Source organism: Anguilla anguilla, chromosome 7 (assembly GCF_013347855.1).
Source record: "Anguilla anguilla isolate fAngAng1 chromosome 7, fAngAng1.pri, whole genome shotgun sequence".
Taxonomy (NCBI): domain Eukaryota; kingdom Metazoa; phylum Chordata; class Actinopteri; order Anguilliformes; family Anguillidae; genus Anguilla; species Anguilla anguilla.
This window is the reverse complement of record NC_049207.1, coordinates 38,026,710-38,051,649: the sequence shown is the minus strand read 5'-3', so window position 1 is coordinate 38,051,649 and position 24,940 is coordinate 38,026,710. Positions and strand designations below refer to the sequence as shown.

The 24,940-nt window shown below is 40.1% G+C and overlaps 1 protein-coding gene across 1 annotated transcript; it reads left to right on the top strand.

Moving 5' to 3' along the window:
* The first annotated feature begins 1,360 nt into the window (after positions 1 to 1,360).
* On the top strand, positions 1,361 to 24,099 carry LOC118232546 (insulin-like growth factor-binding protein-related protein 1). Its single transcript, XM_035427614.1, has 5 exons — positions 1,361 to 1,883; positions 5,735 to 5,895; positions 7,649 to 7,796; positions 9,484 to 9,585; positions 23,960 to 24,099. The coding sequence occupies exons 1-5, from the start codon at positions 1,361 to 1,363 to the stop codon at positions 24,097 to 24,099; spliced, it is 1,074 nt and encodes a 357-aa protein (XP_035283505.1).
* The last annotated feature ends 841 nt before the right edge of the window (positions 24,100 to 24,940 follow it).

Sequence of the window (24,940 nt, the reverse complement as noted above, 5' to 3'; positions counted from 1 at the left end):
CAGCTTGAAGGTAGCGAGAGTCGCATGATAAACAGTGTCAGAGTGTTAACAAGCTTTTCTGAAAAGTTTTGTGTTAAATTGCTGTTTTGATTTGCAGTTAATTCTGCAGTTCATTCTGCTGTTTCGTCACGTTCCGCTGATTCCTCAGCCTCTGCCTGGAGATAGATTTGCTGAGGATGAACAGACCCTGGAATTGAACTGAACTATAAGAGATACGTTTTTCAGAATCGCAATGCAGTCTTGGGTCGGAAAGTCTCATAACATTGACAAATGGCCTATACATCCAACCCAAAAAGCGCAATTGGGATTAAAGTCTGTGTATAATTAAAGCTAGAATGTCTTTTGAAAATGTATTCAGGGTCTTAAAGTTTTTCAAAATGCAGTGCCCATATGCTCACATATTTTCCAGACATGTTCTTGCATACTTGGTAGAGGATTTTAAAAAGTGCTTTGTAAAACTGCTTATAAAAATATCAAAATGATTTTTGAGCATTTTTTTTACGAATGTGGTATTTTTTCACTTTACAAGAAATAGTATGGATACTGATGGCCTCTTTTAAAATGGTGATGCCATGAAACTGCATTCCAAATGTTAAGATATTTGTTTGTACTGTTGACTAGATACTTGGCAGTATTTACTCTTCTCAGCAGTATGCATGGCAGTACATACTACCAAATGTACAAGTTCATGGTACTTTTTAACACTTCTCTTATTTTCGCTTATTTTATTACCTCCTCCAGGCACCGGTGAATGTGTTGTAATTGCACAGGCCCAGGTGCTCAGTCAACTATAAACTGCTGAGCGTATGTGACCTCTTTTTTTAGGAGAATGTCCAGTTGTGGTCTTTGTGGTGAGGTGTTGGTGCCACCCAGGTCTTTCAGATAGTCTGATAAGTGTCACTTTGTCTGCCTAAGCATCCTGCTACCAAGTGAGGATTTTACAGGGGGAGGGCCAACAAAAACAAAAGCCAGTGTAGCACCAACAAGCTCTGATTGGATGCTTCTAGTGTTGAGCTCTGCCCCCAGCCCTTCAGCACAGACAGCCAGCAATTTAAAGCTAACCAAGAAGGAGACTTCCCTGGCATTTTTTTACTCTCACTGTAGGTCATATTTTTCTCTGTAGGGCGCAGCCACAACAGAGAGGATTCCCCCTCCTCTTGAAACACATTTGTATGTTTTAAAAGGTGCTCGATCTGGGAGAAGGACAGGGCAGGGGGGCTTGGAATTCCATTTAGGATTTGAAGGAGAAGAGATCCCGGGAACCACTTTCTGAGAACCAGGCCTCATTCCAGCAGCTTTGGCCAATCAGGGACACCACTCACAAGAACATCCTGACCATTTGTTGCGCAGAGGGCAAAAAATGACGGTAGCGAGATGGGCCGGCAGGGGACAAAGCAGGGCCACCAGGCGTGTGATGGAGGCCACTGGACTGGCACTATTGCTCATGGCCCAGCTAACGGACGCCCTCCCTGGGCGGTTTGACTGGCGGCACGGGGCCGGGCCGCGCGGGGGCTGTGGGGAGTGCAGGCCGGAGATGTGCCCGGTGGGGGGGCCCCCCTGCCCGGCCGGTCGCGTGCGGGACACCTGCGGCTGCTGCTGGGAGTGCGGGAACAGAGAGGGCCAGCTGTGCGATCTGGACTCCCTCTCCGCCCGCTTCTACGGGCGCTGCGGGGAGGGCCTGCGGTGCCGTTCCCTGCCGCGCCGGGACCGGCCCGGGCTCACCGGGGAGAGCCCCCAGGCCCAGTGTGTCTGCGCCCGACAGGAGCCGCTCTGCGGCTCTGACGGGAAGACCTACGACAACAGCTGCCAGCTTCGCGCTGCTCGCTACAGTCAGGACAAGGAGGTCAAGCTGATGGTGGAGCACCGTGGGCCCTGCAGAGCCAGTAAGTTTCTGGTTCTTTTTGGTTCCGGTCGGCCCTGTCATTTAGTACCAGCATTTTACCAACGTTACTTGTTGTGTGGATTATCTTTTTCAAAGCATTATATTTAGCATAATAGCCATATATGTACAGTAGAGCTGATGTTTATTGTATCAATTCAGTTTAGGAAACTTTGGATTTGGAAGTACAATCCCCCTAGTATTGCAACTTATAACCCACTGAGTACTAGCCTCCATAACACATTAACATTGTACTTCTTCCCTTTTAAGGTAGCAGTGATTTTATAACAGCAGATTCAGCACCTGGGATAACATTTATTTTATTTATAACAGCTTATTGTCATTGGACTTGGAGTGTTGTGTTGTGATTGAGGGTTGGACTGTACATGAGGTAGGATACAACTGTCTTTGTAGTTTTTACCTCAAATGTTCAATAAAATACAAATGAATCAGATTGCAAGGTCTTAGCCATAGGTAAACAGAGCTGACAATAACTTGCACAAAATAATACACAATTATAGGAATATTATAACCTTCATACTGCATAATAACTGCACTACCATAACCAACCTCCTTAGAATCAACAAAAAAGAATTCAGGGCATCAGAAACTACTTTTCAGCAAAAGCCTTGTAAAATGCTATAATCTGCTGAGACAAGGAAAAGACCTCAATTTACACAGCCAGTGAGGGAGCCATTCTTGCACCCAGTTACGTCAGTATTAATCAGTATTACAGGAGATCTTACGCTAGTCTATAGCCAGTCTGTGAGGAATTATTTAATACATTCCTCACAAACTGGCTGTGGGTCAGTGTAAGATCCCCTGATATACTGAGTAAACTGATTTAACCTCAATTTGTACAGTGCTCTAAAAAGGACTTAATTCTTAAGTGATACTATATTTTTCTGCCTCACAAAATAGGGATTTCTTTAAACTTCATTTATATTTTTTCTATTAATTAATTGGACATAACACCAGGGAAAGTGTGCATTCTAATTAACTGCCAGCTGTTGGAGAAGTCTTGCATGCTTTTCAAACAGTAAAATAAGAATAGAATAAGTGACACTCCTCCTATACTGTCGGACCCCAGGAAGATTAGCTGAACACCGTGTATTGCTAATGGGGATCCTAAATAAATAAATACTGTGACCTGTTATCAAATTTCATCTGTATAATCTAAAGTAACAATGGATTCAATAATAACTTGTCCACAAGTAACTTGTGTTGCATAATTTTGGTAAGAACACACAATGGACCAATGATGCCGATCATTCATGAACTAGCAAGCAAGCAAGCCTTGGTTTGGCAGGGCCCATGAGTTGGATTGGTCTATGACATTTACGCTTATATTTAGGCAAACAGTGCTCATGCTAAGCCATCAGGGTCACAACCAATATTGGTATTCAATACATAATTTTACAACATAAAGCTAGATGTCATAGTAGATGCAGGAGGGAAATAGAAAGCATAGTATTATTAGGGAGTAGAGTATTGTAGTATTATTAGGAAGCAAATTGAAAAGGGAATATAATTTGCATATATGTAATATAAAGGGATATGCAGTTTTACATTTAGCATAGTTACAGCTTGTAAACCCATGTAAAATGATCAGAGTTCAGCATTAGGGAAGCCCAGATGCAGAATAAATTGGTTTATTTTCAGTCTGTGGCGGAAGAGGGGGCAGTGACACTTCTGTCCTGACTGTAGTTCCGCCACTGTGGGGTAAGAATAGTGAAGAGTTGTGAGGGCCCCTTAAATGCAGTGCTTAAATTGATTTCTGCTTTTTTTTAAACCTGAGACAATCACCCCTTGGGTGAAAAACAGGCTAGTCTTAACAGCTCATTTGTTGGTGGGAATGTTATTTCTATCATGGGGAGTGGGGGGAAGGGGTGGGGGGGTGTTCCCATGATGCAACAAATGAAACAAAAGTTTCCAGCCTCCACAGCTGGAGTGTAATTATCAGCACTAATTAAAGATGAAGAGATAGCAAGGCTGCTTTTTTTGCATGGGGGGAATGTGGAGACGAGTGTAAACGCTGTGTAAATATAGAACTTCCTCCACCCAAGTGACAGAGTGGGAAATGCAAACACATACAGAAGGCTGAAAGGAGGAGGTGACGTCACACTCTCACGGCAGGCCAAATGACGAGGATGCATCCATTTGAGACGAAGCCTCTTCCTGATGGTTCACAAATAGAGACAAAAACTGTGGGAGCCAAAGTTCTTAATTCCTTAAAATGCTTGAGAGAAACAGTCTTGTTTAGTCACGTTGGAAGGGTTTATAAGGGTAGGCTGACTAAACACTGTGGTCAGCACTTCAACAGAGAATGATAGGAAAAGTCCATCATTCTGTGTTGGCTGTAAAATTGATTCTGGAGTATTCCATTCCATCACATATTGTCACCTGGTCGTGATCCTTTTTTGAAAAAGCAACATTTTAATGTTGTTTTTACTGACCACATCAAAGATTAAGACTATCAGCCTGAGGTTACAGATATCATGTATTTACCAGCTATTCAGCTCTGCATTATTAATATTGAATATTACTGAAGTTACTCTGCCATTAATGATTAAAGATTTAATTTAAAAAGTTATTATGAACAGTCATGAAGGGTGTGGGTGAGGACAAAATATCCATAGTTAGCACAGTGTTGCACTCAAAGCCAGAAACCCCTTCAGAATCTCCCTGAAATAGGAAGTACAGTGGTTGGAACGGAAATCATGGCTGACTATCTGAGTGGTGTATACAATGTTCTGAATTCATCAGAGCAATCTATGATGTTTCTGTTGTATAAGAGTGCAAAATAACTTAAAATGACCAGGCTCCTTCCCAGGGAAGTTCTGATGAATGTCAAAACCCACCTGAACGTGTTTGCTGGGAGGGTTAACCTAATGAACTCCAGGACCATCCCAGTGTGGTGTGTAATTTAATTCTGAAAGAATTGGTTTTCAGACCCTGTGTTTTGAGTGAATTTGTTGCAAGGATTGCATTTTAAAGTTTACCATTTTCAGAAAACATTTAACAATGCTGCAAGCAAGGTTTTATCCTTCTGTCGTCAATTCCAGAAGCAAAGGGCACCATTGACTCTGGCTTTTAATGCAATCATATCATTGAATAGCAGTAATCTTTCAGTGCTGATGGATATACTCAAACTGTACCAGAGACAGCCAGACTGTAAAGAACTGATTGCATTTGTTCTGTTCTGTTTTTGCAAATACACATTCAATGTTCAACAGCAATTTCCTGTTGTGTGGGCTTATAACTTTTTCCTTTAAAATGAGAAAATAGCATAATTGAAAATCTTATGTAGTTCCCAAGAGTCTTTGTCAAGTCTGTAGTCTCAGGTTTGAACTTTGGCTCCGGTATATCATAGCTGACTATGAGACTATGACTGGGAGAGATGCAGGATATTTGGCCTTATGCCACCAGGTGTGGCATGAGTTTAATTTGTCTAGGGTTCAACAGGTAATGATGCAGTAGTCCCTTGCATCAATGTACCAGGTGCACAGAGGAAACTACCTTTCATCAGAGAGACAAGGCTTTCTTTAGATCCACAGTAGTTCTCTCCCATAATGCTGTGCACAATTACTAAAGTAGTAACTAGTAACTGTGAGTATACTGGAAGAGAGGTTTCAACTGCAGTAGATACTTGAATAGGTGTAGCAGTAGGTACTGATCTGGCAGGAACAACTGAGGATTCTAAACTGGAGCGAAAAGGGGAGAAATGTTAAAAGCATTTTATTATTATTGTTCATAATACATATTATTCAAAATGATTTACTCACATTCAGACCAGAACAATCTATCCTTTACACAATAAATGAAACTTTTTAATGCTTTACAAAAACCTTACAGAACCAATTATTGCCACTCCCCCCCGTGATATAATCACTCTGGATGGAAGTGACATCATCTTCGGGTGTGAGGTTTCATCCTATCCAATGGCTGTGATTGAATGGAGGAAGGAGGGGAATAGCATCTTCCTTCCTGCTGATGACTCCAACATGGCCGTACAGGTATGTGAAATGACATCATACATTTCATAGAGGCCTTGCTGCGTTATATCACAATATGGGGGTACAATGCCCCAGTTTACAATGCCCAGTTCTAACATGTATTAGGTCTGCCTGTGACAAAAATAATTGTGACCTGTTACTCTCTTTTGGGGCGACGTGGTGGCGCTGTGGGTAGCACTGTCGCCTCACAGCAAGAAGGTTGTGGGTTCGAATCTTGGCTTGGGGCCTTTCTGTGTGGAGTTTGCATGTTCTCCCCATGTCCGTGTGGGTTTCCTCTGGGTACTCCAGTTTCCTCCCACAGAGACAGTCCAAAAACATGCAGGTAGGCTAATTGGAGAATATAAATTGCCTATAGTTATGAGTGTGTGAGTGAATAGATTAGTGGCATGTCCAGGGTGTTTTCCTGCCTCTTGCCCAATGCGTGCTGGGTTAGGCTCCAGCACCATCTTGCACCCTGCTCAGGATAAGTGGGTATAGATAATGGATGGATGGATGATTGTCTTCTCTATACTATGCAGTATGAGAGATAAGGAAGGTTAGTGGCTTGGTCCCTCTGGACTATCACAGCACTAGTCTAATCTCTTATATATATATAACCACTAGTCTAACGCTGGACACCATGTGGACAGTTGAACTACCTGATCAGCCAGGTGATTTGTGTGTGAAAGCAGATTACAAGCTTTTACAGATAGCACAGTCCAATCTCTGTATAGAGTGTAGGGATGTGAACTGGAAAAACAAAGGCATTCATGTAGCATCTAAACATATGATGGTTGTATGCACTTTTATGCATTTTGTCACAGGGGATGCATTTCTTGCTGATCATTGTATTTTGTATGAAAAAGTTGGATGTGCTGTTTACTGAAGGGAAGGGAATTGCATTCCATTTCGTTTATCTAGATCTTTACATTTGTTGGCATAAATGGACGTGATAATGACCTAACACCTATAAGGCTCTACTTAAAAAACTTCCCCACTGTCTCTTCCAGTAACTATGGTTCCAATTCTCAGGACTTTTTTGACTTTAGATGCACCTTATGTAAACGCTGAGTTGGGCAAAACAGGCTTTCAGTAGTATATTCCTCACATATAGAATAAATTGCAAAAAAAGAAAGAAAATTTTAATCTCTTCACCTCATTGAAAATGTAGTATGCTAATTGGAAATTTATAAATATATATGTATTAAATTGATTTTCTTAATGCAGTATTTACTTTGATATATCCTTGTATAATGTCTGAGTGCTGAATGTGATATATAAATTGTACTTTAAAAAGACACATTTTTGTGTGTTTCTCTTGCAAAAGAGATCTTGATCTCAACGAGACTACCTGTAAAAATAAAGGACAAATAAAAATGAATAAAATACCAGTAGGCTACACTTAAACAATTCCACATGAAAACCAACATCATTGTAGTTGCAATACATAATTGGATCCTGCTGACTAGTGCAGTACATTAAGTGTTTTACAATATACAGGGGAAAAATATGACCAAAATATACTCACTTCCATTACCTTCATTCTCGTGAAGTCTCCCTTGAGCTAGGCATTTAACCTGAATTGCTGCGACAGATATTCAGCTGTGTTCATGGACAACATGAAAAAAAGGAAGTTATGCAAGTTTCCCTTGATCAGATAGTCTGCTAAGTAAGTAAATAATGTAACATCGTGACATAATGGGTGCCCTAGTAGCTACTGCCAAGCTAATTTTCCATGGGGGGGTGGTGTTCTTACCCTCCTTGTAATTATTAGGCACAAGGAGGACCCCGACGCTTTGAACTGACAGGCTGGCTCCGGATCCAGAAGGTCCGGAGGGCCGATGAAGGGGTATACACCTGCACCGCCAAGAACAAGTTCGGGGAGGTGTCCGCGTCAGCCAGATTGCAGGTTGTGGAGAAAGGTATGTCTGACTGAGGCTGAATGGTGTTGAACAGAATGTTGGATTTACGTAAGAGTTATACAAGTTCACCCGCCACCCCCACAACACCAATGGACTGGCATTCAACTTTGCCCTTGGGGCATGCCAATTAACAGTGAGGGTGAGGTTTTGTTTTGTCTAAGCCTGAAGTTGATGACCTACTGCCCCTCACTTGTTAGATTTCAATGTATATCAACAAATTAAACAAGTTGAAAAACAGCCTCAAAGTGGGTACTCTAACCAGCTGTATGCTTGTACATAGTGGAGTGTAACACGTTCTGTATGTTCTTGACCAAAGCTTGACCTGCCAGGGCTGACAGTATGCATGTTTGATTTGATAGCATTTCCCGGCTCAGGCTTTCCCAGAAGTCTACTAGGGATAGATTTTTGGTACGTCTCATACAAACATGATAAGAAACTACAGCAATAAAATGCAATGTGAAACTAAATCCATACACCTAAAGCTATACAACAGAAGTTTGTGCCAGTCCTTTATTTCTCAACTTATTAGCATCACATCACATCACATTTAGACTGGGACATGGGGCTGTTGTAGCGCATATGATTTCCTCACAGTGCGTCTTTCCTTTATGGGCCAGGACGTTGGCCAATGGTGCCATAGAGACATTTCAAATAAACTAAATGTACTCTCGCCTGTCAAGGGTAGACGTCGGTATCAATGACAGACAACGATCGATGCCTCTATCGGACCCTTCATCTGAAAGAGAGCGAGAGTGAACTTGGCGTTCCGAGAAATTTTGTGGAGCAGAGATAAGGCGACAGCGCCTTGGGCTTTGTCCTGGGGAGAAAGGTGCATTAGTGATGGCTGGCGGTTTTTTGAAGTACACAAGAGCTGATGGGATTAGACGTCTGCGCTTCCGTCCCCAGCTATCTGTGGAACGGGATCTTTCCGAATCCATTTTTTTCCCGGAATTGTCTCTATTGGCTGTCTATCACAGGGGAACCTTGAAAGGGTCACTCCAGATGGGCTGCTATGTGGGAAAATAACGTGCAGTTTTAAAATGTTTTTCTTATTTCACTATGTATGGCATCCATGAGTTTCCTGGAATTAGAATAGTTTGATCAGAGACCTGTGCAAATTAATTCACCAATGAAAATGAAAAATACGGCGTCACACTATATGTGATTCACATCTCCTCCAAGATTAATTGAATCTTATAAGCAAATTCCTTGTGCTTGGTGAATTGGATTCTCATAGAATTAGATCATTATTAGTGTCTAATTCTACCATAGGTGATTCTTATAAGTAGAGCACTCAGGATGCATTATGCCAGACTTATGTGTGAATACTGTATAAATGAAGTACTATAAGCAAGTTTTAATGGGCCATTTTCAACTTTAGAGCCCATTTTTTCTATTCTTTGGATTTAGTATTTGGCTGTGAAATGAATTGACTGTTATATGAAATTAGATATATTATTAAATTGATTTGAAATATATAAAAATGTATTATATTTTTTATAAAAGATCTGATAAAAAAATAAGCACCGCAATAAGAAGCAGAGCGAATCGCTTTGGATAAATATAAAAATGTAGTATTAAAAATGATCCACTGTGATAAATGTATAGAATTTAGATTTTTTTTGGTACAGTGGATACTTTTCAGGATTTATAATATGATACTTATGCATTTTCCTCTATTTTGTAGACGCACAACTGACTCATCAGCTGCAAAAACCACAAAAAGGAGTCTATGACCTTTCAGATGATGAGGAAGATGAAGACGATGAAGACTATGAGGGCTTGTCAAGTGGATTTACATATTAAAATACTCTCAAAGACAATTTTTGATCTAGCATTGTTTTATGTCCCCTCTCTTTAAAAAGAAACAAAGAAAAAGAAGAGTTCCCTTAAAGAGAAGAGATCAGAGGTCCCTAGTGCTTTGTCTTACTGTGTGTCTTACTGACAAAACACGACTTGTGTGTCACTGACAAAACACGTTTTGTCATCAAAATGTCAAACTCTTATCTTGTCTTGTTTAATTGTTTTTTGGAGTTGGACAAAGACAGAAGGGTTGCTCCATTGGGCATTTAAGATAATTATTAGATGAAAGGTAAGTGTGATGGTCATTGTTGTAAATAAAAATCATGTGTTTTGTCCTGTTCAGAGTCTCTTTTTTCTGTGGTCCTGTGATCAAAAATCCAAGCACACATTGTTAACTCCAGTATGAATTGCTGTGTTTTGGGATGATTGAACTGATGAATGTTTGTTTTGATGCATTTAAATATGTTATAGAAAATTAAATCCCCACGGCAACCATATGAGTGCTCTTCTCATCTCCTGAGAGAGTTGATGATTGAAGCCCCAACACCAAACTGTCAGTGTGGGGGTGAGTAAAGGCCCTCAAAATGTGTATTCTGCACACCGTGTCACACTGCTGATAACCTTTGTACCGCAGCACCCCCCAACACACACAAGGCACACACACACACACACACACGTACAGTGAGCGCCATAATGTTTTTCTTGATTTGGCTCTGCACTTCGCAATTTTACATTTTTTATCAAACAATTTACATGTGGTTGAAATGCAGATTGTCAGATTTAATTTTAGGGTATTTTTATACACTTTTGTTTCACCAAGTTGAAGTTACAGTTGGAGTTGTAGAAGTTACAGACATTTTTATACATACCCCCCTCCCTTTTTAGGGCACCATAATGTTTGAGACATATGAATCTTCTGAAAATGAAGGTATTCCTGTTTATTGCTTTGTCACATATGCTTACCATGCAATGACTGCTTTAAGTCTGTGGCCCATAGACACCACCAGGTGCTGAGCATGTTCTCTGGTGATGCTGCCAGGTCTGTACTGCAGCCAGCTTGTTTTATCCTCAGCATAACATATGAAACACATGTTCAATTGGATTCAGTTTAGGTGAAGTCAGCAAACAATTTTCCTAGTTTTAAACTTGGAACAGCTCCATTATTGCTTTAGCAGAATGTTTGGGATCATTGGCATAATGTACGATGCAGTGTGGTCCAATGAGTTTGAAGGCATTTGGTTGAGCTTGAGCAGATACTTTGCTTCTGTACACTTCAGAAATCAATCTGCTGCTGCAATAAGCAGTTATCCCATCAATGAAGACATGTGAGTCAGTATCTTTGGCTGCCATGCATGCCCAAACCATAACACCTACCATGTTTCACAGATGAGGGGGGTGCATTGGATCTTGGGGAGTTCCTTTTGGCCATCAGTCTGATACATGTGAATCATCTGTCCACAGGACTTTTTATTGCAGAACTCTGCAGGCTCTTTTATTAATTCTTAACAAACTGTAACCGATGTAGTGTAATGTAGTGGTTTGCATCTTGCAATGTAGCCTCTGTAGTTCTGTTCCTGAAGTCTTCTGCGTACAGTAGTCACTGACACATCCACACCTGCCTCCTGAAGAGTGATTTAGATCTGTTGGACAGGTGTTTGGGGGTTTTACTTCAATAAGGTGATAAGTATTTGGTCACCAACTGTAGAGGTCTTCCTCACCCTACTAGGCCATTTGCAAATACTGAGCTCACCAGTACTCTCTTTCTTTTTAATGATGTTCAGAACAATTGATTTTTGTTAGCCCATGTCTCTGACTGTTTTTCCTTATTACCCAGCCTCATAATGACTTCCTGGCTGTTTATTAGCACAGTTCTAGTCTTCATCTTGACAAACACCAATAACTGACTCCAAAGGCAATCCAAAGCGTTGAATCAAAACTTACGGAAAGTTCTCTTATACCTGCACTAAGAGAGGAATTGAAAATACTTGGCTAATCAGAAACATCTATAAACCCAGTTGTTCCAAACATTATGGTGCCCTGAATTAGGGGGGTATGTATAAAAAGTTTCTACATGGTGAAATCAAAATGCACAAAAATACTCTTTAATAAAAGCTTAAAATCTGTACATTCACCACATGTGAATGTTTCATTACAAATCTAAAATTGTGTAGTCCAGAACCAACATTATAGAGCTCACTCTATATAATGATGAAAAGATAAAATTATGTTAGTTGCCAATTACTTATAATGAAATTATTAATATATTCCATACATATTTTGTTTGATTTAATCATTTTCATACCAGTGGTATGGTATGATAAAAAACTGATTTTTAAGGATTCACCTCTAGCGCCTCTCATCTCGCTGAATAAAAGGTATCACTGTTAGATCACCCTTATAAGTGTCCTCAAAAACCAGGCCCTGAAGGAGAATGAAAAAAGCACATAGGTTAAGCTGTTTGAAAGCCCCGGTATTAAGAGGTCTTTTACACTTTCAGAAGTTGGTTTTGTAGGGTTCTCTGTTTCCCCATATTGATCGATGCTCGGCTATCAATGTATAATAGAAAAGCACTCAGAGCAAATGCAGGGTTATGGCCTTGGTTGGAGACGAGACTGGATGGCCAACCGCCATTATTGCCCCATAAAAGATCCCGTGGGGAGGGGGGTGTGTGCCGACCAGGATCAGCACACATCGAATACCCAATTTAAGAAAAAAGGCTTTAAATTCCCCTCCCTCTTTCCTGGGCGGAAATCAATCCGAATTCAATCTATTCGGCTAGGATTCCAACAGAGGAGGTAATAGCTCATAATCAGTCAGTGAGGTGACAACAGCTTAAAGGTTTCGGCACCAATACAATCAGGTGTCTTCTTTCAGCGCTCTCGACTCGTCCTCGAGCCGGGCGTTTCAGCGGCGAGTCGCAGTTTGTCTCACGCAGGCGACCGCTCATATAAAGTTACATCGTGTACACTCCCAGGCAGAAGCTTCCATTGCACATAAAATTTTTATTTAAGCGATTCGTTGCCCAGGTTCCTCGCCGCGGCTCTCTTTGCCTCCCCCTGTCAAGCTAACACCTTGCGGCAGCTGGATTACCAAACAAGCTCAAAGTCACCCCGGTATTCGAAATGATTAATTTTGAAGTCCGTGTAACACTATTCCTGCGTTTGCCCGCGCGAAAGTCTCCCCTTTATGTCGGAGCAGTGGTGCATAAAGGGGTCCCCTGGTCCTCTTTCTGGGCAATCCAAAGACATTTAATGATTATTTTCGAGGGGGGGGAGCGTCTGCCAGCCTGGATGGACCCCGCCGAAGAGTGCGGACGGGTAGATGGGCGAGGCAGCTGGCTCGCTCGGCCGGTAACATGATGTTCCGGGGGTTAGCCGGGGTCAAGGGTCGCCGGCAGAAGGCGTCGATTAATGGATGTCTCAATAAAGTAGGGTTTATATTACCAGCTTGGCTGTCTGACCCCGGCGAAGAGGGAGAGGGAGCGTTTCATATCGGAAGAAGGGGCGAATGTCTTCGTTTTTTTTTTAATTGCTTCTCGGAGAGGCGGGGTGAAAAGGCCCGGAGCCCCGGGAGAAGAAGGAGTCTCTTCGCTCTCATCACCGAACTCGGAGCAATTAAATGTGGACAGGTCCGCCAGAAGAGCGACCGTAAACAAATCAATTAAAACAATTGGTAGTTTCAGTCAAATCCACCACAGCTAAGGAGAGTTCATTTTTTTTAACCATGTCCACAAGCCTTGTTTGCTTTTTTTCCTGTTTTTCTTTTTTTGCTGCACTATAGAATGTATAATCCCTGTGCAGTGCAAAATGTGAATGAAAATGACTGTAAGAAGACAGTGGAACAATTTGTCCTCTTCTCATTCCTTTGATTCCCAAGAAATGATTTTGTAAAATAAATAAAAATATTGCAAGACTATACAAGTGTAACCTAGTACTTGTCTGAATTAAAGATGCTATATTGTTTTGTGTGAAAATGTAATTATTTCTTCAAAAGAAAGAAAAAAGAGCAAATATTCTCTTTAAAATCAATGTCAAGTTTTACATGTAGTGGAAAACACTAAAGGAAAGTGACAATGAATTAAAATAAAATAAATGACCTTATTATCATATTCACTTAATTGCTCATTTTGCTGTGTGGAGTTGAGTTTAAATAATTATGTAAAAGGCTTAAAAGTAATTTAGCTGCAATCTGAGCTCTATGCTAGAGCTGGAATCTGACCTTTAAGCTGTGAAATCAAAGCTAACGTATTCAGAGGCAATGTGGGCTACAAATGTTACCAGCTTTGATGAATGGGAGGCTGTCATCTGTGAAAGCCTTTTAATGTTTAGTAGTCAATACATAAATGAATATACGCTGGAACAATCAATGGAGAGATATTGACTGTTTATGTTCCATAACTGACTCCTGCTTTAAGGAGATTTACTTATAGAATGTCTGCTGGCAGTCAAATGCCTATTGAGCAGGGAGGATATTCTTCATTCTCTACTTGGCGGTATTGTAAGGTAAAAAAAGGGAAATAATTGTCTGAAGAGCAACAATATCGTTCAGAGTTACTGGAGCTACAGGCTAAACTGTAGGTTATTGCAGGTCAATTATTATTTGTTTTCAATAGCACAAGGAAAAAAAATCACAATGTCAATGTGCCTCATACTCAGTACTTATATCAACCAAGAAAATTTGTTAAATTATGATTTGTGTATGAATTATATATTTCACATACTGTATGCTTTGCTCGTGGTTTTTTACTTAGGTGCAGAGGCAATGAGTAATTAAAGAACAGTACATTGATATAATATTTATCATTGACATGCGTACTGTTTTCCATGTGCTTGTTTGGTACTTGGATGAGCGACAGCTAAAATGTGCTTGTCCATCATGGTGTCTACCTACTGTCTCCTGCAGGTGGCGTATGTTACACTGGTATTGTACACTCTTCATAGTGTCCATGCTTGTATTTCACAGGAATTGCATAGAGTTTTGCTCCCTTCATTAATACACTGTTATTACAAATATGTTGCTGTCACAAAGCAATAAAGAAACAATACTTCAAATCAGAGGCTAATCTTGTGTCAAGGCAAAGTATTTTTTTAGAATATAATGGATGAATTAGTCATTTAAAAAAGATTTTTTTAAAAGATTGTGGTTTGGACTGTAATGTGTTTCCAATGAATTCTATCTGGTGCATGTGAATGCTTATGTTATGACTGTGCACATCCCAATAACTAAAGTAACAACATCTTTAAAATGAATTCCAAGCGGTGTACAATTTAACCACCCCTTCAATGCTTTCCTGGAAGTTATGAACTAGTTTAGCTTAATTGGAACGCTAATAGATTAAAAGGCATTAACACCCGCAATTCAATAATTATACGGCAATCATATTCACAATAATTACTGCTAATGCATTTGCCAATTGTGATTGATAGCTGTTTAGTTCTTGTTGGAAATGCTTGCCCTGCACAGCATTTTATGCGGCCCTGTTTGTTGTGTGCTTGTAGTCATTTAATGTGTTTGGTGATTCCCTTTTCATCTTGCTTCAGTTTTCCAGATAACAAAATTGAATTCTGCACCAAATGAAATTCTGCACAAAATGAAAGGGAACTTTTTAACTGGTACTATTTTCTTTTTCCTCTTTTGAAATTTTACAGTTTCGATTTCACTCTCTCAATTTTGATTAGCTCATGATTACAATGCCAAACAGACAAACAAAATAGGAACAACTGATGGGGTTTCTTGGGGCTGATTTCTGAGCTGGGAACATCATCTATGACATCCTTAAAATTATTGTAAATGTAAATCTGTGAATAGCTTCAGACTACATTGTGTGGTGTTATTATGGTATGTGTTATGCAACAGCAACAGTATGAGAAATCAATTGCATTGCAATATCGATTTATATCAGTGTAAACATTTCCATCTGTTCCTATGTGGGGATTAAATGGGTAGACTTACATTTATTGGTCCAGGTCCTTCATGATGCCATGAAGGACCTGACATAAAGGGGTTAAAAAAATGTTTTAGTCTCATGCATATCTCTTCCCATAGTTTGAGGCAAATAAAAGTATTCTGTTCCACTAAAACAGCATCTTTGAGTTTGAGCAAAACACTCCTTTGCCATCGTTGTCCGTGTTATGAATAGACATTTGTAATAATTAGTTGTAGTTATTTTGCAATTTATCCAGTCTTAATCCCTCTACCAATCTTATTCTACTCCCAGTCTCTCTACTTCTCCAATCGACTCATTCTCCCACCTTGTATAACCCTAAGAGCTGTAGAGCTAAAGTTTTCTTTTTGTTATCTTGTTTCGTTTGGTTATCAAACCTCCATTTTCACAGCATACATGCCGAATGTTCCCCATACTATAGGTGCCCTCCCTGGATGCATAAATATAGAGAATGAGGTTGAGAGTAACGTTATGTTGTCATTTTTTCAGTGTCCTAAGAATTATCAGAAAAAAATAGGTGGTGTTTTTGAAAAGCTATGGCTACACTGGCATGGACAGTGCAAACACCCGCTTGTGCAGTGACCGTTTCACAAAACTGGGCATCTTTGAAAATTATCACCAGAGACCTCTTGGCTTGGTCTGCCATTCTCCCTAACCATGTGTGTTTGTTCACTTGTAAATATATTTAGATGCCCTAGTTTACTAGCCAAGAGTATGTACCAGCTGTGTTCACTTGTACGCCTGTTAATATCTTTTGAAAGCACTCATTCACATGTTTTTGTTCATCAGGAATGGTCATAGTGGTCTGGTCATGCACACAGGAACTACTAGTCATGCACACAAGTCCAAAATCAAGCCAAGCCACAATAGCACATGCTATATTGTTTGTTTTTTAAACAAGGCACATATACATTTAGTCAATATTCATTAATTCACCTATTATTTTTCAAATTTACAACCGCTATGTAAGCCATAGCTCAGTCACCAGTCATTTCAGCATAACTTTTTAATTTTTATATTTAAACGCAAATCCAATGCTCTTATTCAAAGTGACTTACACAGCTTGCATTATTTACATAATATCCATTTATGCAGCTGGATACGTCAGCTGAAGCAGTTCAGTTTAAGTATAATGCTTGAGTGTACAACAGCTATCGAGCTTACGACCAAGAGTTTCTAACGTAGCTCCCAAAACATTCCGAAATACTATCTTTCTCTTTATGTTATTTATTTATTTGTTTATTTATTTATGTATTGTTTTCGCTATGACCAAAAAGTCACAGTTTTTTAAATCTTATATCTCCCATCAATTAGCATAATAAATAACTGCAGTATTTACTGATTTGACCACTGCTAAATTCACTTAAAGATAAATGTACATTTTGAGCTTTTTTTTTACATTTGAAAAAGAAAAGAAAAGAAAAAACAGTAGCTTCTTGGCTCTCAAGGCCAGAATCCCTCTAAAAGTGTGGCTAAAGCCAATGTGGGCTGACAACAATATTAATCTTTTGCGCTGCCTTTTATCTGAAAGATTTGTGTTCAATTACGGGCGCAGGGTGTAAACATGCTGGTACGTAAAGGCTGCCCTTACATGCTGGCCTGTGATTCTGAGCTCCGGGGGACAGGAAGATGTGGGCCTTTTTTCCCCAAAAAAAAAAAAAAAAATACAGCCATGCTGCTCAAATCCCGTGTCCTATTTCAGATCCTGCTGTTCGGCTCAACTCAAAAAGCGTGATGAGCCATTTTCTGCAAAATACCCTTTGATATGTTCTTGAGAAGATTGCGATTAATATTGTAAACAAAGTTCTGGTTTCACTCGACATTTGACCTCAGCTCTGCCTTACAATTCAATTTTTATTATTTTTTTTTCTGCACAAACACATTTTGCCAAGTTCCACAAACACTGAATTTGTCAATAAGAGCTGTAACACTTGCAATTACTTGTAAGTCAAAGCTAAGGACAAATATTGATTGAATGTAGGCTGATGTGCTTCAGAAGGATCCTAACTTCTCCGGACACCAAAGAAATGCAATTTAAAGGGAAAAAGGAAAGGACAGCATACAACATGCTGAAAGTAGTCACTTACTATCATTGTTTTAAAAAACCATATATTTTCACTTAACAATAATTCTGAAGTAAATAATCAGCAATAAATGTGTATTATTATTTCAAAACTGAATTATGCTAAACGGAGGCCTTTCCAAGGCTAAACTTTAACTGGACTGTTCTGGCAAAGAATACAAACTGCATTTGGTAAGTGCCAAGCTGGCATGAAATCCTTCAGACACTACTGCCATGCTGAACTGAGGATTTAGTAGCCCTAGAGGTACTGTAGCCCTACAGAGCAGGAACTAAACCATCCTACTGTAAAGTATACATTAGGTGGTCCTCCAGAGCTCTAAAACTGAAGTTGCTCCAACAGCTTTATGCCTGGAATCCCCATGGTAACCATACACTATGAGTGCTCTTCTCATTTCCTGTGAGAGTCGATGAGTGAAGCCCCAACACCCAACTGTCAGTGGGTTAGTACAGTCCCTCAGTTGGAGCATTCTGCACACCGTGTTACACTGCTGATAACCTTTTCACTGCAGCACCCCCCAACGCACACACACACACACACAAGCACACGCACACACACACACAAACACATAAGCACATACACACACACACATAAGCACACGCACACACACACACAAACACATAAGCACACACACACACACACACATAAGCACACGCACACACACACACACACAAATACATAAGCACACATGCACACACACACACACACACATACACACGAACACACACGCGCACACACACACACACACGCGCACACACGCACACACACGCACACACACAGACACACACAAGCACACGCACACACACAGACACACGCACACAAATACGTAAGCACACAGACACACACACTCACGCACACATAGCTCTGGGCCTTCTGCCAGTCAGGCCTCAGTCATAGCCTCTTGTTTCTTTCTCACTTTCTTTAATTAAAAGAAAGTCTGGATCATTGTGCCTGTCAGGTATTGTAGTAGGATTTCAGTTGCTTTTGACATTAATTAAAACACGTAAACAAAAAAAAAAAAAAATGAAATGAAATGGTGCCACTGAGCCCAGGCTTCTTCTCTGCAGCTGACAGAAGATTGAAGACTAGAGGGGAGGCGACAGAATTGAAAGCAGGGTGCCTCCCACCTCCCACTGTGGGCACAGACATGCAGGGGATATATTAGAGACCTGCAAAATCACTGTTTCTTCACATTAAAAGCTTTAATCGAGCCTCAGTATAAAGATGTTCCTTAATATTTTCTTCAGATTTCTAAACAGTAAAATCATATGATATGCTCTTGATGTAAAGTATATCATTTCTAAACTGAAGAGCTGGAGGTCTGAAGTATAGCATTTCTAAACAGAAGAGCAGGAGGTCTGACATCGTCTGTCCATTCTATATGATATTCACTTCAAGTTCAGTTCTGATTGGCAAGTAACAAAACGGGTAGATCGCTGACTTCTTAAAATATAAACTTACATAAGAAACATGGTTGTGAAATGACCAATACCAAACCCACCTATGGTGGGCTATATACGGAGAAAATAAACTAATTTAAAATCTCAGCTGAATAAATAGGCTTTATTTATTCGTTTAAAAAAATAATAATTTGGCACCCAAAGCCGAGCTGAGTATATCCAATTCTCAGCCCAATTTGGAATGTCCAGTTGTCTGCAACCACAGCCGCGTTCGTCCTGCGAACCCAACTGCCGATTCAGGAGAGTGTGGACATCCACGGTTCCCCTCCTAAACATGTAGTGTTGCCAGTTGCTTCTTCACATGCTTTACTGTTAAGCTTGAACAGAGTGGAGTCAGAGGAAGACCTTTCACGTGCAGCTTTTGACTGTCATTTTCAACCGACCAGCAGGGGTGGCCTGATAGCAATGAATGTTGAATCCTGCCCGAGTGAATCCTTCCATTCTCGTGTGATGCAATCGCCAATTGTGCATCCATTGATCCGGGGCTGTGAGGCTCCTCTATTAACCAAATGAGCCATTCTCGAGTAAAAGAGGCTTAATATCATGGTATCTGTTTTGTCTTGTTTTATTTTTGCTTTGTTTTGAACTATTTACAAATTACCATTTTGCACACAGTCCTTTGACTGTAACCACAATTCTTCCCTCGGATGTAATCTTGTAAATGACAGATGTGTTACTGGTATTGAAGGGATTAATACAATAAAGGATTTTAATGTGGTAGTATGACATTATTAAAGACTCATAATTATAATAGAGGCATGCGCACATCCAAAATTTAGCACAGGTGCCTGGTAACAAAGAAGAAGAACAATGCAAAACAAGAAAATAATACCAGCATACTGCTATTATGCTCCCAAGTGATTTATTCAACTAAAATCTGTGAGCAGTGACAACGTTTTGACCATTTTGGTCTTCGTCAAAGGGTTTGTGGATTTTAGGTAGGCTGTAAATTACAGGAATAATTTCCTGTTATTTGCCCTTCATCTTCACCTGATGAAGACCAAAATGGTCAGAATGTTGTCACTCCTCACGGATTTTAGTTGAACAAATCACTTAAGCATAATAGCAGTGTGCTGGTATTATTTTCTTATTTGGCAGTATGACATTATTACCAGAAGCTCTGGAAAGAAATACTATGTCATCAGTCATTTTTGTTCTGACATGACTTTTTGGTCCAACTGACTCAGTAAGCCTAAACATCTTCACACATCCATGAAAGAAGCCCATAAGCGCCTTTGGAGTGTGAATTGCAAGCAGGCTGATCTTTTCCACGGTTCATATTCATGGCCGTTACAAAGCTGGCTTTGTGTAATAAATACAGTCTTTCACCGGGTGCTGATGGGATTAAGTGGACGATCTGAGAATCATGGGGATTTGCAGTGGCACAAGAGGCATGGCGGATCAACTGGAGCCACCGTGGCCGCATGGGGGCCAGTTCCGCCTGGGGCATTGTGGGTAATGATCTGCATTACGCGGCTTTTGAGCGCTCTGCAACTTGTCCCAGGGAAAGGGTCAGCTCCCCGGACAGTGACATCATGATGCAGGGCCTCCAGAGCAGGGGAAGAAGACACGTTCCATTTCCTGTGCTTGCAAGGCTGGTGTCATCTTAACGGAAGTTGAGCAAAGTGCTTTGGGAAATGGGGGCGGGGAGGTTTAAAGTGATTATGAGAAAAATGCATGGAGACTATGAGTGTTTAATGCACAATTGCACAAAAAGTGATATTTTATTACACCAAAAACGCTTTCAAAAATTACAGGAAAAGGCTGGAAAATGTGTCCGAAATGGAGACATTAAAACCGTGTTACAAGGAGGGTAATTTATTTAACGCAGATGCGTTCCATCATTTGTGCCATTAAATTTGTTTCCATTGCTAGTGATTTGATTTTCCAAAAATTCACATTTTCAAGAACCCTTTTTGCCTGTATTATCAGTTAGTTTCAAAGAGGAACCTGAGAAAGATCTAGCTCTTTTAGCTATGTTTTTTGTGTCTTTTTTTAAATTGATCAATGTATATAGAAAAAAAGGGGTCTGTTTCTTTTCAAAAGAAAAAAGCATTTTGTTCCATGTAACTAGCCTTGGACCATAATTAGATAAAAGAGGTTACAATAAAGATGATTTATTCTGAGTATTACCGTCAGGGAGGAAATCCCAGATGTTTTTTTTTCTTGTCTGTCTTTGGCAAAATGTGAGAAACCCACGAATACAGAGAAACAGAGGCTTTGAACAGAGCAACCTGACTTCAAATAAAGTAACATTTAAATGTAAAAATGCAGTTTTTCACTCTTAACATAAAAAATGACCAAATATGATATGGCGCATTCAATAACAAATATTTTCTGTGGATTACGGACAAGTGCTACATTCTGCAGAATTGCAAGCGCTCAGAATGCAGGTGCACAGGGCGAGATGGGGTTTAGTGACAGAAAACGCCTCGTCTCTCACCGTCGGCTGCGTGTTTAACCTTCTGAGGACTCTATCTGATCGCGACATCTGCAGGATGCCCGGAGGAGAGAGCTGGTACGACAGAGTTTCCTTTGTTTCTCGCCCCATCTGGAGTCGTGTTCAACATCCACTGGCAAGGCAGCGGCGGGATCTCTCCTGCATCCAAGCGACGCGGCAAGGCGAAATTAATTTCAAATGTAAATTTGTATTTTCCCCTTTTCACTCTGATATTAAATGCAAGGTGTGCCTCGCCCGCCTTCCGGTTGCACTGTTCTTCCATTTACGTAGGGATGCGAGCAACTTTTACAATGTAAAAGTGTCTAAGTGTATAAAAGTTGCCAAAAAAAAGAAAGAATAACCATTATTAATCATGTTCTGCAAGTGGTTTCTTAACTCAACCAAGATGTGAGGCTTCAGAGTCCATTAGAGGAGTGAAATGGGAGAAACTACATTCCATTTGCAAAAAGAACCACTGCCAAACACATCAAAGACAGGGTATCATCTTAATAAAAAAGTTTCTTTTCAAATAGAAAATACCTTAACAGCAAAGCAGACAACCATCCATACACAATGAAGAAATAAACAGATAAAGCTTTCAAAAAACATAAAATAGGAAGAATAACTGGGCTGGATTAATACTTTTCTTCACGCATTAAAATCTTTAACTTTATCAGTTACATTTTATTACAAGATCTTTTTATTTGTGTTGACAGCATGAAAAATAACTTACATGAGATGGCACATTGGCAATTTATTGCCATAGAGAAAACGAATAGCATGCACAGTAAAAAGTTCACTAATGGCAGTAATAGCAGCTTAACACATTGTACTTCTCTTTCGCACTAGTATAATCTGCTTCACATCATGCCTAAGAACACCCCTTAGCTATTGTAAAATTACTGTAAAGCATGACCTCTGATGGCTTTCTGTGTTTTTTATATGTTTTATAAGTATAATTCAATGCATACAATTATATATATCATTGTTCATTTACATGTTACAGTAACTCCGTAACTTTTCTGTATTAAAATCTTTTTCTGGTACAATAACTAATATCCAATATGAATAACTGATATCCAAGCAGTTTGCTAGCTTTTTTCAGCCTTGGGTACTATTGTGAGCTAGGTTTAGTGGGAAATATAGGCTATGACCCAATATTGGATTGCCAAGGAAGTCCCACAGATGTAGAATTATGACACCAGGTAAAAGTTCCATGGAATTTCACCCCAGGCCCCCAAGTTACTCTGGCATCACATTGGTTTCTATTCAAGATTTTTAAAAATGTTTTACAATGTATTAAAGATTTAATTTCATTCCTGTCTACCATGGCAACCCCAGTCACTATGTTTATCCGGCCCTTTCCGTTAGTAAGTAAAGCCATTCAACTCAGTCTACGTCTGTAGAGACCTGCCAACAATGGATGACCACGGATCCACCAGTCAATGCCGGCGGATCATTAACCTTAATTATTCGGCTAATCCAGTTCCAGGCAGTACAGAATAAACAGCTTGGGCCATTAGCAAGGGTGACTGTCAGCTTGCCAGAAGCCTGTAGATTTCTGGCAGTGATCTGGCCCCTTGGGGGCAAGGGCTGGAGTAGGGTGTGGGGGGGGGGGGGTTTACCCCTTTAATGACAGAACGTCAATTCATGGCCTCCACCTGACCGCGAGAGTGGGCGGGGCAGTAACACGCTGGTTCCTGCTTATGCTTTGTTTGTTTTCTTGTACCCAGATGGTGTTCATTTCAAATGCCTCTATTATCACCCCCCCCCCCCCCCCACACACCCACCCCAGCTCGCACCCTCACCATCACATGCTCTCCCATTGGTTGCTACCATTTGAAGTGCAACATCATCTTAAATAAGCGGCAACAGAAAAATTGATTTGGCTTCAGGTTGTCCATTTGCTGTACCTCCTTTAATATGGATCCGTTCTTTCAGGTACAGTTATGTATGTATTGTATAGGTATGTTAGAATACCTTCTGCTGGCATATGAACAATCAGGGCTATCAGAACTGATAGTGGTTTAATATTGGCCCGACCATTATCCCTGCTGTAAAACATAACACTTTCCAATATATTGCATCATATTTACAGTATTAGAATCAAAATAATCTATAGCCCTGTTACTCAAATCATGGCCCTAGAGGTCCACCCTCCTTTTACCTGGGAGTCAGGTGTGAATACAGTCTGGCCGATCAGTAGCACTAATTGTTCAGTTAATTACCTAGAGGAAACCAGGGCCACATTTGGATTTGAGGTCCAGACTTGAGTATCCATGTCCTCTAGTATGCTTCTGTAATATTATTTACAATTTTTCCTTGCAATGATGGTGACTGATCATATTACCACCACGACAGTGACCATCACCAAATAATGTAATTACATTATGATGATGATGATAGTGGTGATTATGATGATAACTCTGATCAAGGTGATGAAGATGAGGAGGATATTTACATTGTTGATGATGAGGAGAATGTTTTGGACGATGAGGATGATGATGGGGATTATGATAATGATGATGATTATGACATCCCTCCACTTCTTCCATCAACATTGGGGCAAGACTGAAGGGACAGAGGTGTTCTATCAGGTAGTGAATACGGTTCCCTGAGGATCGACTGATTACACAAGCCAGCAGAGAAAGAGAAAAAGCACTGCTAGACTTGTACTGCAGATGTGAGTATAGATCCCTCTTGCCAGTAAGGTAAATCATAGGGAGAAAACATCCCGGCTAACAGAATGATCGCCCCCTTTGCAAATCGAGCTTGTTGTTGTCCTGACTGGCTCTCTCCCATATGGCAGGCCTCATTTCAAAGTGTTGCTCATTATTTTCCCTGACCCTTTCCTCGACAAGAACCACTTTAATCTGCTCAGGTTTCACCAACATTGGAAGCAATACTCTAAGCAAATCTGGCTGTGTGTGGATAGGAGTTTTCTTGGCTTTTGACAAAGTGCTAAAATAAAGTAATGATGCAAGGAGACGAGAGCTGGCTTGTTTCCATGGCTTCAATTCAAGGCTGATTTTTAGATGCTTGGCCTGGTTGAAATAAGAATTACTGTAGGGATTTTTAATTGGTTGTTTCTGTCTACATTCTGTAAGTGGAGAAATGTGATTCTTCATCGAATTGTGACCCCTATTTGGGATGTGTAGATGTGTAAACTTTTTTTGTGTGCATTTGTACCACTACACTGATGTACATTCACACACTCACTATTTTCTGGTGGGATTTGATCCTTCAGTTATCTGGTGCACTAAATTCTTAGTACGCTCCAAAAATAGATATACGCACACAACTTTAAAGGTAAAAAAAAACTTGGCCAGACATATTTCTCTCTTTTAAAAAAAATGTTTCAAAAAAATAAATAAATACATTAATAAATAAACATGTACTAATGCGAGCGATCACAT